Source organism: Pelophylax lessonae (genome assembly GCF_965119305.1).
Source record: "Pelophylax lessonae genome assembly, chromosome: 5".
NCBI classification, from domain to species: Eukaryota; Metazoa; Chordata; class Amphibia; order Anura; family Ranidae; genus Pelophylax; species Pelophylax lessonae.
In genome coordinates, this window is record NC_138772.1 from 286,330,466 (window position 1) to 286,349,908 (window position 19,443).

A 19,443-nucleotide genomic window follows, 5' to 3' on the forward strand; every position below is an offset into this window, starting at 1 on the left:
TGTGAATTGCATTTTGTTCTTAAAATGCCTATGCTATCAAAAGAAATATTAGTGTGTTTCAACAAAAAATTATATATATATATATATATATATATATATATATAGCTTGAAAATCTATAGTGTGGGCGGTTATTTTTGTGACTGGTGCTTAGAATTAGCGTTCTATAATATTGATGCTCAAAGTCAAACTGTAAAATCTATTACCTGTGCTTTTTTCATATCTGTTTACATAAGCCTTAATGGAATAGTTAGTGTACATATACCTACTGGAGGGCAAGATTTGCTCTATTACTGGATCCTGAATCTAGAGTTCTGAAACACTATCGATCAACTAGACAGCCCCAAAGCAGATTAGAATAGACAAGGCTGTCTACTGAAATGCCAGTTGCCTCAGTTGTAATTCTTTGTGTTTACCATATCAGAATACAATTCTAAATGCTAAAGTAAAATGATAAAATACTTATTCCTATAGATATTTTTTTCTACATGGACCATTCCATGCAATAATAAATGTTTTACTGTGCTTCTGGCAGGTGGAATGATGAACACATGGAAGAAGCGTTGGTGTGTCTTGAAAGATGAGACATTCTTATGGTTCAGGTCTAAGCAGGAGGCCTTGAAACAGGGTTGGCTTTATAAAAAAGGTGGTGGATCATCAACTCTTTCTAGAAGGAACTGGAAAAAACGCTGGTTTGTTCTTCGTCAGTCCAAGCTCATGTACTTTGAAAGTGATAGTGAAGAAAAACTGAAGGGGACCATAGAACTGCGGGAAGCCAAGTACGTTCAAGAAAACGTTTTCAGAACTGTGGCTGATGAGCTATAGTTATCTAGGTTGATAAACACAAATTTAGATGACAACTTCTTGCCTTTCTTAATCATGTCAAGCACATCACACATCCTTTGCAAATGTAAAAAAAATGGTATGCTTAGTATTGATTGGCAAATTCTTTTCCTCAAGCCTGGTACACACTAAAAGTTTTTTTTTTTTTTTTCCTTCAACACAGCAGGCTGAACAAAAAAACTGACAAATTGCTGTACTAACACAAGCAATGTTAGTGCAGAAATCTCCCCTGCTTTGTACCATGTTCTGACAGGGGGAGCTGCCCCCTGCCAGAACACACGGGTCAGTGCTCACAGCCATTGACTGCCAGTGCTGATCCGATGCTGGTCAGTTCCTGGTTTTCCAACATGTTCGTTCGACATTTAAAGAGAAGGTTAGAGGGATTTGCTTGATAGACTCCACACGTGTGTTCTCACCCCAGCTCGCCTCCGCCAACTGTACAATATAAAAAGGAATGGCTGAACACCACGGCTGGTCCTAGATCCTTTTATTAAATATGTTCACTAACAGGACACTGATGGGTCAATAATGGTTGACACGATTCACACAAATGTTGTGCTTAATCATAACCAATGGTTATGTCATGTTTAAAGATATTTACTAAAAGAATCCAGGACCAGCCGTGGTGTGCAGCCATTCCTTTTTGTATTGCAGTGTTCATTCGACAGAAGCCAGTCGTGGGATTGGGTTCTGTTAGGATGGCAGCTGTACACACAAGCCAAATGGTTGCCGGCTTCTACTGTCCAGTTTGATTTCGGCCAATAATCAGCCCTTGTATACACGGGCCTTAATATTAATCATATTGTTGTCCTTGTATTGCAATATATGCATGGTAGAACAATTGGATCTTGTGACCCAAAGCAAGACATCAAAGACAGCCATCGCTGCTAGTGAGCATAGTACAGCAGGCATTTCCTTAGAGACTTACAAAGGAGGCTTCAAATGAATGAAACAAATCCTCAGTGGGAAATATTAGCCCTAAATAACTAGCAGTCATATTAGCTAGTTCCTTTTCTGTATACATTGTTCACTAGTTGCTCCTGTGATCAAAATGGATAAGCATTTTAACAATATGGATACAAATTATTAGAGAGCTTTCAGGGATTAATCAGTCTAATTATGTATTATCTCAAGAACATTTCAAATGATGTCTGTGGCTCATTTTAATAGAGAGTAACACTTGTTACCGTATTACATATTAACTTCAGGGCAAAGCATGAAATTGATAACATGGTTTTTTGAATGTTTGTTTATAAAATTTTATAAACATTCTGTTATATTAAATATGTTATATGTAGCATGTTGCTAGCATGCTACAGTAGTATGAATAGGCCCTAAACACTACATTCAAAATGGCATTGCATGTTATAGCTAGACATTCTACTGTATTTGAATTAGAACGCAATTTTGATTGACTTTGATTACCAGAACGTCCTTATCGCTGAATTTAAAACAGAAGGGATATCAGACACAGAGATATTTTCAGCATGCATGTTCTCGCTTTTAAGCTGTGGCTTCTCTAATACAGACGTGAAGTCATGTGAATCTAGACCAGTGTTTCTCAACCTTTTTTCAGTCAAGGCACCCTTTAAAAATTAAGGACAATCTCGAGGCACCCTTTTAAAATTAAGGACAATATCGAGGCACCCTTTAAAAATTAAGGACAATCTCGAGGCTCCCTTTAAAAATGATGTACAGTCTCGAGGCACCCTTATTCTAATAGTTTTACATAATGCAGCAACATCCACTCATCCAAGTAGGACACCCACCATTAAAGATGATTTATTCTTCCAAAGCAAATACACGTTTATAAACTGGTTCTGACTAGTGTTCCTATGTTTTTCTTCTTCTTCTGCTTGACTCAGTGTATTTTAAAGGCAGCCTTCATCCACAAGCCGTCTTGTATACAATTTATGGGCAATTTTTAGGCATTTTTCCAAGGCACACCTGAAGAAACCTCAAGGCACCCCAGGGTGCCTGGGCACCCTGGTTGAAAAAGGCTGATCTAGACACATGTACCTTATGTTTACACATCTAGACATTGTGGAAATATAAAGATGTACTTCTTCATGCACTGACTCTAACTCCCGCCCAACAAAACACACACACACGCATTGGGAAGATCAATGTATTGCCATTTCTGTACCCCCAGCTCTCTAAGCCCCTTATGCAGGTGAGAACAGAGGTCATTTGATCACTTATAAAAAATATTAAACAAAAAGGTATTTGTATACACAAATGTTTTGCCTTTCATTTTAAACTGTATAGGTTGTTTTACAAGGTGAAGGTTCAGATATACTTTAAGTAAACAGTGCCTGCAACATCTATCAGATTTTAACACTACAGCAGTAGCTCATTTTGACAGCTCTCACTGAAATCTGCCATTTATTATATATAAGAATAAAGCTGGATATACATGTACCATTCCTGCTGAACCGGTCCAATGATCCTTTTGCTGTCCAACAGAAGCTGTTCCAACGACGGCTTCTGCCAAACCTTAATGCTGGAAAACAAGGATGTGATCAGCACTTGCAGCAATGATCTGTGCATACTGACATGGGGAGGGGAGAATACGATAGTACTGCTGGGGAGATCCCTGCATCAGTATCGCTTGTGTTGGTGCGGGAATCCGTGAGGTTTTTTTTGTTTGACTCCCTGGGTTATTTTGTTGAACTTCCCCTGGGTTACTTTGTTAAACCTCCCCTGGCATCTCTCCCCAGCACCCACCTTGAGAAAAGGCAGATGATTCATGTAGCATTAGTGGAATCCATCTGTCCTTAGCTCAGACATGCAGGCTGGAGGGTTTGCTTAGCTGAGAAAGCCCCTCCTCCTCTGCTCTAGATAAAAGAAAAGAAAATGCCCATGAAGACTCCTGGGATGTATGATATAATTTTAGCTTAGGCCAGAAACCAGAAAGAACAGAAGAAATGTAAAAAAAGGTTAAAACAAGAAAATATAATATACTGTACCTTACTATTTATTTACTAATGCTAGAAGAATAAGGATTAAAAATAGTTACTGTTGATGGAGAGCGTTTAGTTCTGCTTTAAAAATATGCCTTTGTCCAAAAAATATTTTAGGGAGATCATCGACAACGCAGGCAAGGAAAATGGTATTGATATAGTAGTGGAAAATCGGACGTACCATTTAATTGCTGAGTCACCAGAAGATGCAAGGTAAGAAAATGCAGTCTATGCATGCAGTCGATAGCCTCTATAGCCTCTAGAAATAATCACAGTATGTTCTCAACATAATAGCAACATAGTAGCTATAGAAAAGAACACAATAGCCCCACAGGAGGAAATCCCCCATTACACTTATTGTGTTGCAGTCACTTCTTTTCTCGGCCTACCTACCCCCCTCTGAGCAACACACCTTGAATCCACCCCCTACCCACCTCCCAGCACCCCCTTTTTAGAGATTACAGAACCAAGTATCATTTTGTGGTGATAAGTTATTTGTATGGAATTTGTTAACAATAACAAGAAAAGCCGTACAGTAGATCCCCAGCAGCAATAGACTCTTCCCAGCAACAATAGACCCTTCCCAGTAACAATAGATTCCCCCCAGCAACAATAGACCCCCCCCCAGCAACAATTGGCCCCAACAACAGATTTCCCAGCATCAATACACTCTCCAGCAGCCAGCAACAATAGATCACTCCCTTAACAGTAGATCCCTTCAAGCAACAATTGACCCCCCAGCAACATAAGCCCAACTAACTACAATGATCCCCCCACCAGCAACAAAAGACCTCTGCTGCAACAATAGACTGCCATGCAAAAATAGATGCCCTCCAGCAACAATTGATCCCCTACAGCTAGCAACATTAGACCACTCCCTCAACAGTAGATCCCTTTCAGCAACAACTGACCCCACCAGTAACATAGCACCCCCTGCAACAATAGTAGACGTCCACCATGCAAAAATAGATCCCCTCCAGGAACAATAGATTCCCCAGCAGCCAGCATTAATAGACTCTCCAGCACACCCCAGCACCCCTTGCCATTACATACTTTCAGTGCTGGAGGCGTTCCCCCACATTCCGCAAAAACACACCTTTGAGGTTTATTTTTTTAACCTGTTGCAAAGGGCAGTGATATGAAGACTTGTGACAACCAGGAACAGAAAGGGTCAAATTTCCATTAACAATCTCTACCACCCAAAGCAACCCCCCCTCTGCTAGGATCAACGCACTTAGAAAGTGGTTTAATTTTACTAGTCCTAACCTGGCTTAGAAAAGTTGTTTGCTGTATGTCAAGACTGGGTTTCTATTGAGAATGGACAAAAATGTGTGATGAATACAGGGGAGAGCTGCCTTTTTGTCTGTGACACTCATAGGTGCAGACCAATCTTGCCTAATGGCAAATCCTACCCTGTCTACAGATCAGATTTATTAAAGGTTTATGCATCTAATTGGATAAGATGGTTACAGCACATCCTTGCTGTTTACATATAACTAAATGGCTCCCTTCCTTTGTGGTGTAGCAGTTAAAACAAATGGAAATATAGTAATGTTAAAAGCAAAAAATCACTATCAGTATCATCACCTATCAGTTAATAAAAATATAAAAAATATACTGGATTTGTTTATTTTCCTTGTTGCTCTAGGCCTAATGCACATGGATGCCTGGTAGCTGGTGTGTGCTGAAGCGTAATATCCCCAGCGCTTTCTGGTACCCAAAGATTCAGATGTGCCGTGTACAGCTACCAATATATGTGAATGTCTGCATGTGACCATTCTCAGATAAACAACTTGGCTTCTGTATCTGTATACCTGTTTATCTGAGCACATGCATATGATGCTTCTGTCCAAACGTGGAAGGGGCTTGTTCGAGGAGAAGCTTCCAACACGCAAGCACGAATAAATGCTCATATATCATTTACCTGCAATCACGGTTTCTGTGTATAGCCTTTCACTTGTATTGGCAGCAGTACACAGCTCCTCGGATGCCAGAAAGCATCTAGGATTTTACTACTCAGCACTCAAGAGCTGCTAAGCATACATGTACTTGAGGACTAACTATTATAGCCCCCTTCCCTATATGACTCATTTTACTATTGTATGGGAGTGGATGTAGACCATAGTAGACATTACCAACAAGTAGACGGTGAGCATGTGTTTGTAAGATGATGAACGGTTTTATTTATGGCACAGCTGAAAATTTATTTATAGATAAACTAGTAATATATTTTATTATTTATTTAAATGTAATTGATTTAAAATGTATGTCTGGGGAAAGACCGTAAGCAAAACATCTACATTTTACAATGTTTTCTCTTTAAAAACACTTCACGTACCACAAAATTTCTATTGATCCCAACCAAAATCCAGTGAGCTTCTACTAAAGCGTCAGCGGTGCCTAAATTCTCTCCACTGCTGGATTACAGAACACGTCATGTATGTTTGGAGATGGGGGTGTTCTGTAGTTATGTGTTTACATATAAGTTAGCTTATAATATCAGTGTTGCAAATAAAATATCTCATGTTAAACAGCCATCAAGTCTGGTTACAATGAATAAATTGTTTTGATATTTATAATTCCTAGTGCATACTATTTAATAAATAGCAAGATGTATTTTTTGTTTGCTCTATGTTGCTGTTTAATGAACCAGTATGGTTGCAGTGCCATCTGCTGGTGATTAAGTAAAATCCCAGGCAGCAAGATAAACTTTTACTAAGGAAATCACGAGGACTGTCGTTACTGACCTTTCTTCTGAAAATACTAGTTGACTTGCTGTCACACTGATTTATTCCCTTCCAAGTTTTAAGAGGCACTGTCCCAGAACAAGTATGCAGACCATGAGTTTTGCATTCACTAAAACTTCTCTAGCTACAGCTTTGTAACTGAAGCAGTACTGCAGCCAGATACATTAGGACAAATACTCAGCTAATATTTTTCAACCCAGCTCCTTCGTCATAAATAGATTCAAAAATTGGCATTTGTCGCGTTGGATGATGTCAGCAGTGTCACCCATGGGTTGAATTTTGGCCCATTCAGCAGGAATCACCTGAAATGTATTCCATGTATGGCCATCTTAAAACAAGTGCCTATTGGCTTCTTTGTTAAAACATACTTTTATGACTGGTCCACAGTTGTTGTAAGCTAGTCACACAGCACGTTCAAATAATTTAATGTATGATAAATGTTAGAAAAAGTAAAAAGTAGAACTATAGGAAAAAAACATTGTTTATTTTTGGATACAGTGGTTATAACCCCTGGAAAGTTTATTTTTGTCATCTGTGTACCATTGGGGAGATTTCCCGTCACTTCCTGTATCATAGGCAAAACAGGAAGTGAGAGGAAATACTTGCAAATTAAAACAAACTCCTGGGGACCCCAGGTCACCAGAACTAGTGTTCCCATTGGAAGATTTCCCCTCTATTAGTGTTCTGGGGACAACCCAAAATTTGGGATTTTCTTTTACTTTAATTTTCGATGACAATGGTAAACAGGACATATAGAGAGGGACGTTCTCCTAATCTCCTAAGGGGGGTGCACAGAGAGCAATAAAAATCTGACAGGTTTTCTAATCTATCTCCACTCTATCCAAAACTAAAATAACATTTTGCCTTTATTTACAACTTAAATGCAACACAAGTTTATATAAAAAGTGGAGTGGAAGGTGCCCTTTGATTATGTGCTAGGGTGTGGCTGTTCTGTTCATGCATTGCTGAAATACATGTCATCACCAAGTACTGCTTGTTGTGTTGAGATTATTCTATTTTGTGACCTATGTCACAAAACACTGATGAGATAGTGATTGTGAGTATGTTGATAGTAAACAAAGAGAGCAATTCATATAAAGCGTTCTGCACGTCCACGTCCACTGTGGAAGGGGCCAGGCATGGACATATAAAAGCAGCAATTCTAGCTGTGTTACATGGTTGCTGTTTCTTATATATATATATATATATATTTATAAACATTCACTTATTTTATTACAGTTTACTGGGCTTATTGATTGCAAAGTGCAAGAATAGGAACTGCTGTAATACTAATCGCAGATCGAGTGAGAGACTATCAACACGGCAGTTTAACAGAAGTCGACCAATAGGTCAACTTCCGTTTAACCACAGTGGCCACACATGAATCGAACTTCACCTGGTACAGGCCAAACTTTGATTCATTTATGGACAACTTTAAGGTGATCTCTTCAAGCTAAAGGGATAACCCCTTATAGGCCAGGACACATTTTGATTGGGCTGCCATTGCACCCCAGCAAACAGGAAACTGCACCTTAACTTTTATGATGGTAGAATGTTGCAGCTCATTGCAATGTGGGTGTGTTGCTTTAGCGTGTTAAGGTGTCATAGAAAATGATTGGCACTGCAACACATTAACATGTGTATTGTGCCGCACTGCATATTGCAGCAACACAAAAGTCTGATCTTGGTACTAGATAGTTGTCATCTCAATGGACCTCCTGTTCCTGTGACAACAATTTTGGATTTTTCACTTTCTGAACCAGAGACAGAGGTCCCCGGGACCAGTAGAGAGTGAATTTCCATAGTAAAGACACATACACCAATATAAACTTGACAAATGTTATGACCTTTCTTCAATCTATCAAGAACTAGAAAAAAAAAAGATTTGGCTTTACATACAATTTAAGTTAAATATTTTAAAATTTAAATCTTTCTAATTTTAAAGCAAGCATATGATGGGCACATACAAATTGCTTTAATGCCCTTCTGCACAGCAGTATATACTTATTGTATGGCTTGTTGCTATGCTTACCCCGGGAGCAAAAATTATAACTGGAACTTAAACAGGGATTCTATCCTTGTGTCAGGTGGCTGAACAGGGAAACAGTGGAGCAGAAGGATGAGTATATGCTGCTGAGTGGGGGGCATTAAAATAAATATTTTTTTGCTCTACATGGGCAAAGCACAGGTTTGGTTTAAGTTAATATTAATTTTCTTTATTGTTATTTTGTTACTAACAACCTTAAGCAATGCAATGCAGTTGAGTTAGTCTTCATGTGTTAGTGAAACAGTGTTAAGAAAGACTGAAAACCTGTGCTGCATAGACAGGGAGAGAATGTGCTGGTGCAAAATCCAATAATTGCTGTCATGTGTCTACAGCCAATGGTTCAGTGTGATGAGCCAGGTCCATTCATCCACAGAGCAGGAGATTCGGGAGATGCACGATGAGCAAGCAAATCCACAAAATGCTGTGGTAAGTGAAAATCCTTTCATTACTCAGCTTAGTTTATTTTTTAATCATTATATTAATCCTGCTAAGCCTATTTGCATTGCACAACTTGTATCCAGTGCCTTGCGAAAGTATTCGGCCCCCTTGAACTTTGCAACCTTTTGCCACATTTCAGGCTGCAAACATAAAGATATAAAACTGTATTTTTTTGTGAAGAATCAACAACAAGTGGGACACAATCATGAAGTGGAACGAAATTTATTGGATATTTCAAACTTTGTTAACAAATAAAAAACTGAAAAATTGGGCGTGCAAAATTATTCAGCCCCTTTACTTTCAGTGCAGCAAACTCTCTCCAGAAGTTCAGTGAGGATCTCTGAATGATCCAATGTTGACCTAAATAACTAATGATGATAAATAGAATCCACCTGTGTGTAATCAAGTCTCCGTATAAATGCACCTGCACTGTGATAGTCTCAGAGGTCGGTTTAAAGCACAGAGAGCATCATGAAGAACAAGGAACACACCAGGCAGGTCCGAGATACTGTTGTGGAGAAGTTTAAAGCCGGATTTGGATACAAAAAGATTTCCCAAGCTTTAAACATCCCAAGGAGCACTGTGCAAGCGATAATATTGAAAAAGGAAGGAGTATCAGACCACTGCAATTCTACGAAGACCTGGCCGTCCCTCTAAACTTTCAGCTCATACAAGGAGAAGACTGATCAGAGATGCAGCCAAGAGGCCAATGATCACTCTGGATGAACTGCAGAGATCTACAGCTGAGGTGGGAGACTCTGTCCATAGGACAACAATCAGTCGTATACTGCACAAATCTGGCCTTTATGGAAGAGTGGCAAGAAGAAAGCCATTTCTTAAAGATATCCATAAAAAGTGTAGTTTAAAGTTTGCCATATGCCACCTGGGAGACACACCAAACATGTGGAAGAAGGTGCTCTGGTCAGATGAAACCAAAATCAAACTTTTTGGCAACAACGCAAAACGTTATGTTTGGCGTAAAAGCAACACAGCTCATCACCCTGAACACACCATCCCCACTGTCAAACATGGTGGTGGCAGCATCATGGTTTGGGCCTGCTTTTCTTCAGCAGGGACAGGGAAGATGGTTAGAATTGATGGGAAGATGGATGGAGCCAAATACAGGACCATTCTGGAAGAAAACCTGATGGAGTCTGCAAAAGACCTGAGACTGGGATTGAGATTTGTCTTCCAACAAGACAATGATCCAAAACATAAAGCAAAATCTACAATGGAATGGTTCACAAATAAACATATCCAGGTGTTAGAATGGCCAAGTCAAAGTCCAGACCTGAATCCAATCGAGAATCTGTGGAAAGAACTGAAAACTGCTGTTCACAAACGCTCTCCATCCAACCTCACTGAGCTCGAGCTGTTTTACAAGGAGGAATGGGCAAAAATGTCAGTCTCTCGATGTGCAAAACTGATAGAGACATACCCCAGACGACTTACAGCTGTAATCGCAGCAAAAGGTGGCGCTACAAAGTATTAACTTAAGGGGGCTGAATAATTTTGCACGCCCAATTTTTCAGCTTTTTATTTGTTAAAAAAGTTTGAAATATCCAATAAATTTCGTTCCACTTCATGATTGTTTCCCACTTGTTGTTGATTCTTCACATAAAATTACAGTTTTATATCTTTATGTTTGAAGCCTAAAATGTGGCAAAAGTTCGAAAAGTTCAAGGGGGCCGAATACTTTCGCAAGGCACTGTATCTGCCAGCTAGCAAAACTCCTCCACACATCTGGATTCACCTGAACGCAGTACATAAATTGTAACATATTCTGAAAAAAGAACATATCATCCTGTAGAGACTGTTATATTTTATTTAGGAAAATGATGGCATTTTAAAATGTATAAAACGTTCTGAAAGGCCATTAATTCTAAAACATTTTTTATCGGTATACATGCTTATATGTTGTGTGATTGGTTAGTTAGTCTTTCTAAAAGGTGATTCAAGACAAGACAAGATGTTAGTATATCAAATCACCTGTGACTTCTATGTTTAGAATTTCGGACACTGGGGTCTTCTAGCCAGAGTATCCTGCTCTTTCCCCACGAACAAGTCTCCATTCTCTTGCTGTAGTGCCAGTGATGCAACATACACAGTTGAGACTTAATATAAATTCCCACAGTATATGGAGGGTGCTGGTAATTTAGATGCAGAAGTTTTACTGGCAGGGATATATAAGAAGATACTTTAATTACCTATCGCTGGATTGAATAAAATAATTCACTTGTATACCTTTTTATTGTGAAGAAATCAAACACTTCAGGATGACAAAGAAGAGAGGTTGTTCATTCTGTCCTTAACCTGTCCTATGGGTTTGGAAATATAGATGAGAATTGTATTAGATCTTTTACATAAGCAAGATTCCATTTTTGAGATTTTAGTTGTGTAAACTTTGGGGTTGGTTTACTAAAACTGGACAGTGCAATATCTAGTGCAGCTTTGCATAGAAACCAGCTTCCAGTTGTTTTTTTGTCAAAGCATAATGAACAAGTTGAAGTTAGAAGCTGATTGGCTACCATGCATAGCTACATCATATTTTGCACCCTCCAGTTATAGTAAATCAACCCCTTTGTCTGCACATAGTTGTCTCACTGATAACGTTACATTTTACAAAAATAATTCCAGTCAATTGAATTCTGCTTTATCATGTCATTTTGTATCTAATTCTATATTCAAGGGTACATCTAGAGCTATATGGTCCTGGGAGCTTTGAACACCCCATCTTTCATGTCACTCTTAATACTCTACCCTGCCCATTATACTCATAAAACTGACTATTTTTCCTGTTGGCCAATGGTCCACAGCACAAATATGAATATCCTTCTCCCCTGTGCCCAGTATCCTGTTAATGGATAGTCTTGTTCTCTTTCTTTGGTGACCCATATTCAAAATAAGGCTCCCCAAATTGCCAAGTTTACGACCTATTTGCATTTTAGCGTGAATGTGCGGACTTGCTTTGAAGAACGTCAAGAGACTCTGAGCTACCGACAGGAGAGGTCTACCTGGTGTGGTTTTCATCAGAATCCTCCATTGTGGCTGGAACTTAGTAACACACAAATGATGGACAAGTGGAGTTTTTTTGGTCAGGTTTAGTTGCAACTGCTCCTGTTCCTACCCCCCCCCCCCTTCTCAGTAGTCACCCGACTTCTTGTATGAAGTGTATAATATCTGATAACAAAGGGCACTGATTGATATATACCATAGGATACAGTATTTACATGATCTGAGAAAAATAAACAGATATTGTATTAATTACCACCTTTAAGGCCTGTTCATTAGATTTAGGCCTGTTCATGTAAATGTTATTCTAGCAGTAATTATATAGTTCCTATAGTTCACATTTTTTTTTTTTTTCATGTTTCATTTTTTAGAACAAAAATGATTGTTAGAAAAAAATTATATTAATTAAACTTATTTTTCTAACTGATGTGATATGTGGACAAAGCAAACTATTATGTTCTTTCTACAGGGCACGTTGGATGTTGGAATGATTGATTCAGTCTGTGCTTCTGATAACCCTGACAGGTAAGCCTTAAGCATGCATCTTTGGCTACACTTGGCCCCAATTGCCAGAAAAGATATTTTAATCCTTTTGATTAACTAGAATTGGAAAAAAAATATATACACCATTAGTATAGAATAAGCGGTTGTTTCATACTAAAAGGGTTTTTAGATGGGTGGCAGGTCCTTAGAGTGCTTTTACTGTGCACTCTATGATTACATATTTTCCTTGGCTTTATATACTTAATGAAATATAAATAACTGTAGCATATATGTATGGTTAAATAGCAATGAAATGTTATAAGAAAATAAAAGAAGAAGTGCAACACAGGTTTTGGCCTTTTTAGCAAACAAAAATCTTATCAATAAAAATGTATAAAATCCCATAAAGTAAGAACATTATACAGTAGTTACTTTTTAACATCTTGGCTTCTGTGCTAATAATTGCCCTAAGTTCCAGGGTCTAGGTCAATATTTTATTACTATTATTGTTCTTTGAGGGGAACAGAGTAATCAGACCCCCTTTATTACCAAATGTTCAGTACACTTTATTTGTTGGGTAGTGCTTGACTTTTACACACGTATAAACATGTATGTAACAGAAATGGTTTTCATAGGTACAAGACTGCTGTTAGAAATTATGGGGCCTGGTACAATCTACCTAACAGGGCCCCCCTTCCTCGAAAATATGAAAACAATATTTTTGCTAAAAATACACTAAAATCCTTATTAGATGACACAACATAACTTCCAAAGTTCCTGCTAAATCCTAAAGATAAACCTCTATTAATTTATAAAGCTCTATGTGTGAATGATCTCTTGGGGCTTATTCACCTGGATGCCATGGCCTGTAAAGTGTTAATCAGCATTTTGGGCTTTTTTGGAAATTCTTTATTTATGCAAAAAGACAAGGGGCGAACATAACCAGTAGAGAGAACAAAGCACGTTCCTTAATACATAGAATAGTTAGCAGACATGCAGACAATCAAGCCAAGCAGGTATGTGTAATACAACATGCAAAATATAGTAGATTCAACAATGAGTCATGTACCATAGGCCCAAAGTTTGTACAAAGCACGTAAACTAGATGGAACAGCCCCCTGGATTTTTCCAACCAGAAAAATGGGAAAGAAATAGAAGCAACAGAATAAAAAGAAAAAAAAAAAGAATGTATGCATTGACATTAAGAGTATAGCGTTTTTTTTTTTTTTTGTTTTTTGTTTTTTCTGTGGCTGGAGCTGTGTGCAGGTGGCCTATGTTATCCTATGGAGAAGCAGTAGCTGTACGAACACTATAATAATGTTAATAAATAATAAGAATCACATCAATCAATATTATATAGTGAAATCTGTGAAATGAATTAATAAAATAATAATAATTTAGATATATCCAAAAAAGTTCATAAATTTGACAGTCCATTCCCAAATGAATCATCCAGGGCTCTTCGTATAGATTTTTATCATTATGTATTGTGGTTGAAGGAAAGAAAATTGCATAATCTATGGGCTGCTTAACTCTGTATCTTCCTGGCAGCAGAGTTTGTCCTGTCACCTCTCCTGCTTTTCTCTTCTCCCTCCTTAATCTGTTTACCCTCTACACAGTCTGTGGTATTCCTGTTGCTTTCTTCACCCACCCTCCGCAGCAGTAAATCATAAAGTTGTAAGATGATCAGCCTCTAGTGGCTCTGATTTTAGACAGAGAATGGAGAATAAATTAGCATGTGCAGAGCAGAATGAGGCAGGGCCTAAGGTAAAGGCATTTATTTTTAATGTTTTACATAGCTTTACCTTCAAAAGGGGCCAGTCTGAAGTGATCTCTGAGCATTTGATTTTCAGACTAATTTTTCACTTTAATGAGCAATTATTATTGTTATTCCTTTAGGCCCCTTGCAGACGGGGCAGACTCTGCTAAGGGAAATCTGCCTGCTCAGCAAGGGATCTGTCCGCCGATCCCCGCTAGGCAGGTGGATGACGAGTCCGTGTCTGCTCAGCTATGCAGAGTGGACACAGAAACAGCCCACTCTTTTCTGTGGTGCGGTTGGATGGAAACAAACTGCTTGTCCTTTTCCACCCGGCTGTCATCCAATCCATTGGACAGATAGAGAACGGATCCCCATCCATCTGTTTTAGCGGCCCAGATTGGATCGGATGCCGGTGAGTGTCAGCGAACACATGTCCCCTGACATCCGCTACTTTATAGATAGCTCTGGAAGGTCCGATCAGTTCCGTTGGTGTAAAAGGGGCCTTATATAGACCTAATAATCAGGGCACAACAATGTACAGTTTTGAAATATATTAGTAGTATTTGTATATAGTATTATATCTGCCTAAACCACACAATGGAAAATGTCCACTGGCATTTAGGCATGTTTTATTTTGATGTTAGATGTTTATGGATGTTTTTTCCTTCATTCTCTGTCACTTTTTCCAAAACCTCAGCGCAACTTTACTGTAAATAACATAAAAGTGAAATTTTTCCACTTATTTCAAATGAAACAAGACAAGTATTGATAATAATTTGAGGGTGAGTAACTGTTGTGCAAACATTACCCATGCTGCCTACAGCTAAATACATTTCCGTTTTTTTGCTTTAAGACCAAACTCCTTTGTAATCATTACGGCAAACCGTGTTCTTCACTGTAACTCAGACACCCCAGAAGAAATGCATCACTGGATAACACTACTGCAGAGATCCAAGGGTGACACCCGAGTGGAAGGGCAGGAATTCATTGTCAGAGGTAAGGAAAATGTCTCTGTATCGAAAGTCTCTGCTGCTTTTCCATTGGATGTCTTCTGCACAATATGTTCCACCATTAAGAAATTAGCATTTATTAACACGTGCTTTGAAGTGAGAAGATGCACAATGGATATGTTGGATAAAGGGCACATTTGTTATCATCAGTTTAATACATTATGTTTATCATATTTTGTCATTTTGATTTTATCATATCTAATCGTATATTTGGAAAAAACATTTTTTGGACATACTGTTTAGCAAAATACTAAATTTTAATATGATCTGAAAGGTTGGCTATACAAGGAGGTGAAAAATAGCCCTAGGATGTCCTCATTGAAACTGAAGAAGCGATGGTTTGTTCTTACCCATAATTCCCTGGACTATTATAAGAATTCAGAGAAAAACGCAATGAAATTGGGGACCTTGGTTCTGAACAGCCTCTGCTCTGTGGTACAGCCCGAGGAGAAGATTTTTAAGGAAACTGGTAAGATACATTTCACTTCTTTTTTCTTTTCTCCCTAGTTTCACAGGTTCCTGGCTTTAATGTTAATGACTGGATTGCACAAATAAAAGCATAACTCCAGCAAACCGTTTTTTATTTAATTTTTTATTTATTAGGGGGGGGTGTTAACATCTCTGTCAGGTCTTTTGCTATCTGTGGTTCCAGTGAAGAGAGAGAAATCCCTAAAACAGGGAATTACCATCAGAAAACCCTCAAAAGGGATCTAACCTTTTTTCACTCTATTCCAAGTTTTAAAAAAAATGGTTTGGATGGGCTACACTTTGTGGAGCAGGACATGATTACCATGCTTACATATGTAAACAAAGTTATTACATACATGTTAACTATCTTTTCTTGAATAACAGGATACTGGAATGTAATAGTGTATGGCCGCAAACACTGCTATCGTCTTTACACAAAACTGCTAAATGAAGCTGCAAGGTGGGCCAGTGCTATTCAGAATGTCATAGACACTAAGGCACCTATTGATACTCCAACACAGCAACTTATACAGGACATTAAGGTAAGAAGAACATACATCAAATCTGTTAGTGCACCTACTGAATTGAATGAAATACAAATTGGCATTTCTGCAGTTGGTATTCCAGCTTGTACACCATGTATTGTATTTAGCACAATAAAACAATTGTGGTAAGTCATTTATATAAGCAAGCATACCTTTGTGCTTTTGTCGAACGTGTGCCAACTCATGTGGTTAAAACTTACAACTAAGCATGTAAATACGATTCATGATGTATATCAGCACTTTTTAATATGTGTTGATATTAGGTGCATAGTTGATATGCGTTTCTATTAAATTAAAAAGAAAAAGCATCAGATAAAAAAAAATAATAATAATAAATACAAAACAGTAAAGAGTGTCAGTAGCCTAAATCTGGACTAATTATCTTAATGACCTACATAAATGTATGTTCTGATTTAAATATATTATTGATTTTTTTAAAGGAGAACTGCCTGAACTCTGAAGTTGTGGAGCAGATTTACAGAAGAAACCCAATACTGAGATATACACATCACCCCCTGCATTCTCCTTTATTACCCCTTCCCTATGGAGACCTCAATTTGAACTGTAAGTGCTGAAATATTTATTTATCAAATAGTGCATTCATTGCAGAAACATCAACGAGAGGATAGCCAGTGAATTTGATTTGCATGAACAGCTGATTATTTAGCCAAGAGTGAAAAAATATCAATCTTATGTGTTTGATCTGTTTCTTTGTGGTATTTTCTTATATTGGATAAATAATAAGAGCAGAGGCCTAGCTGCTGGAGAGTGCTAATGATTATTATGGCTGAGTTTGCATACTTGGACCTTGAATCTGGACAACACAAAAAAGATCACATGTGCATTACAGATACAGTTTTATTTTTTCTTCTGCAAGCAGAAGCAGAATTTACCTGTTGATGAATACTAAATGAACTCAAAAGAGCATGAAACTGATTTCAAATGCAAGAGTCCATATGAAAGCAAAAGCTGTATTTGACAGAGTACACTAGTTATTAGTAACATGAGGCATATACTATTTTTTTTCTTTAGCTATACAGCGGGGTCTATTTATATAAAAAAAAATTCCTGAAATGCCTTAGGAAATACTGTATTATGGCCACTAGATGGTGTTGACATTCATAGGAAATAAACATAATAAGTAAAATATAGGCATGATTTGTGATGGCTATGCAAATGATTAGGACATTCATACAGTGAAGTTTTTATGAAAAGAAAAATAAAATGAGCACACGCCTAATGTTGCTAAGGGCAAAGGCAAGCAGGCAAATACAACTTGCTTTTATGTGGATTCCTCTTGCATTTTAAATCAGTTTGATTTTCTTCTGAGATCATTCAGTGTTCATCAACAGGCAACTTTTTCCTGCATTTGACCTCCTTTCAAGCTGTCCCTGACTGCTTTAGGCTGCTGTTGAGCTCCCATTGACTTGTATGGGAACAGAAGCAGTTCTGAGGCACGCAAACACAAGCTTTAAAGGCTGTGTCACATAGCATTGATTTAGAGCAGATAGAGAGTTATGGGGGGGGGGGGGGGTTGTGTTTTTTGTTACTACAAATAAATTATATAAAGTGAAAAGTCTGCATTGCACAGATTCCAGCTGTATTAGTAACTCAGTGGCTGAGAAGTTGACTTTCTGAAGCAAGGTATAGAACTGCCAGCCTCCTTTGCTATTTATGTTATCTATACTAGCTGTTAGTGATTATGGCACATCAGTAATTTGTTGTTCAAAAGACAGGCATTTAAGTCAAAAGCAACTCTGTGAGCAGGTATAAATCTCCAGATAACATAGGCAGAGAGATCTGCTGTTGTTACAGATGTACAGGTTGTTGGTGTGACATGGTTTTAGGATTGTGTCACATCAGCAACTTTGTAGCAGAGATGTGAAAAGAGGCAATTTGTAGCTAGTTAATGGTTACAGTGCTTGTCTATACAGCTACATTTGCTGTTGTGCAATGGTAATCAGCAGCTCCACTAGGTAACGCTAGTAATTACTGTTACTACCACAGATATATTTGATTATTTGTGATGTATATCTAGATTTTCTGGATGTTTCATAGCAGGGTCCTGTACCCTTAACCCTGTTAGGCCTTTTGTTATGTTGGGCTTGATTAGTCTAGTCCACATTTTTTCCTTTTTGTATTTTATTTATTTTTTGTCTATGCATTGTCAATTTCTTTGAGAGATAATCCACCTTATAAGTCCCCCAAAATTTGTTTTTTTTGGTCATGAGGGAAATAGATGTTCTTTTCTACCATTTTTGGTGTGGTGGTAATGATTACCATACCCCTTGCATTGTAGTATTTGTCAGAGTTTTCCAACATCAACTGATTTCTCGGGAGTATATGATTGTAGGGTTTTAGCATAAATTATAAGCACTTTTACCAGTCGGCATAGGGTAAACTCTGTTGTTTAGTAGTCAGTAAAAAATACATATATATATATATAATATATATGAAATTTGTATGACGTGAAAAGGTCTATCTACGGATCAACTGGCACCGTCCCCTGGGGTAAAAATGTGAAATAGTTTGTATAACCAGGTTGGTAGGCAACTAGTAGGGAAGGGGGGAGGGAGAGGGAAAGGACTATGATAAGGTGGTAATAATTCTACCAAACACTGGATATGGGGATTTAAATGTGCCTCTATGTCAACAACAGAGACCAAAAATTATAAAAAGGATATTATCCGATTATTGAAGATTACAAACAATGAAAAAAATTATAATTTCCATAGTCATATAAATATATTGATGTATGTCTAAAATGCATCACATAATCTGCTTGTAGCTTGACGCTTTTCGCTGAAATAGCTTCTTCAGAATCCAAACATTGTGTACATATCAGACAGATTTTCAAAATATCATAGTATCTAAAATAGACAACAATACAAATCAATATGCATCACATACAATACTTAAGATAAACGCTGATACTATCCAAGATTAATATATCAGTACATCATAACAGAATCTAAAAAATAAAAATAACTGAATGAGCAAAAAAAAAAAAAAAAAACAGTGGGGATGTGAGGAATCTTTTATATATATATACAGTATCTCACAAAAGTTAGTACACACCCTTACATTTTTGTAAATATTTTATTATATCTTTTCATGTGAAGAAATTACA

At 37.7% G+C, this 19,443-nt stretch overlaps 1 protein-coding gene across 1 annotated transcript in view; it reads left to right on the forward strand.

Annotated features, from left to right (window-relative positions):
- Window positions 1-19,443, forward strand: part of MYO10 (myosin X) — a 312,628-nt gene that overhangs the window by 278,827 nt on the left and 14,358 nt on the right. The window contains exons 27-34 of the mRNA XM_082257742.1: window positions 534-777; window positions 3,922-4,017; window positions 8,931-9,024; window positions 12,518-12,573; window positions 15,144-15,286; window positions 15,575-15,769; window positions 16,153-16,310; window positions 16,754-16,877. Of these exons, the coding sequence (XP_082113868.1) occupies window positions 534-777; window positions 3,922-4,017; window positions 8,931-9,024; window positions 12,518-12,573; window positions 15,144-15,286; window positions 15,575-15,769; window positions 16,153-16,310; window positions 16,754-16,877 (1,110 nt within the window). The remainder of the gene's footprint in view (window positions 1-533; window positions 778-3,921; window positions 4,018-8,930; window positions 9,025-12,517; window positions 12,574-15,143; window positions 15,287-15,574; window positions 15,770-16,152; window positions 16,311-16,753; window positions 16,878-19,443) is intronic.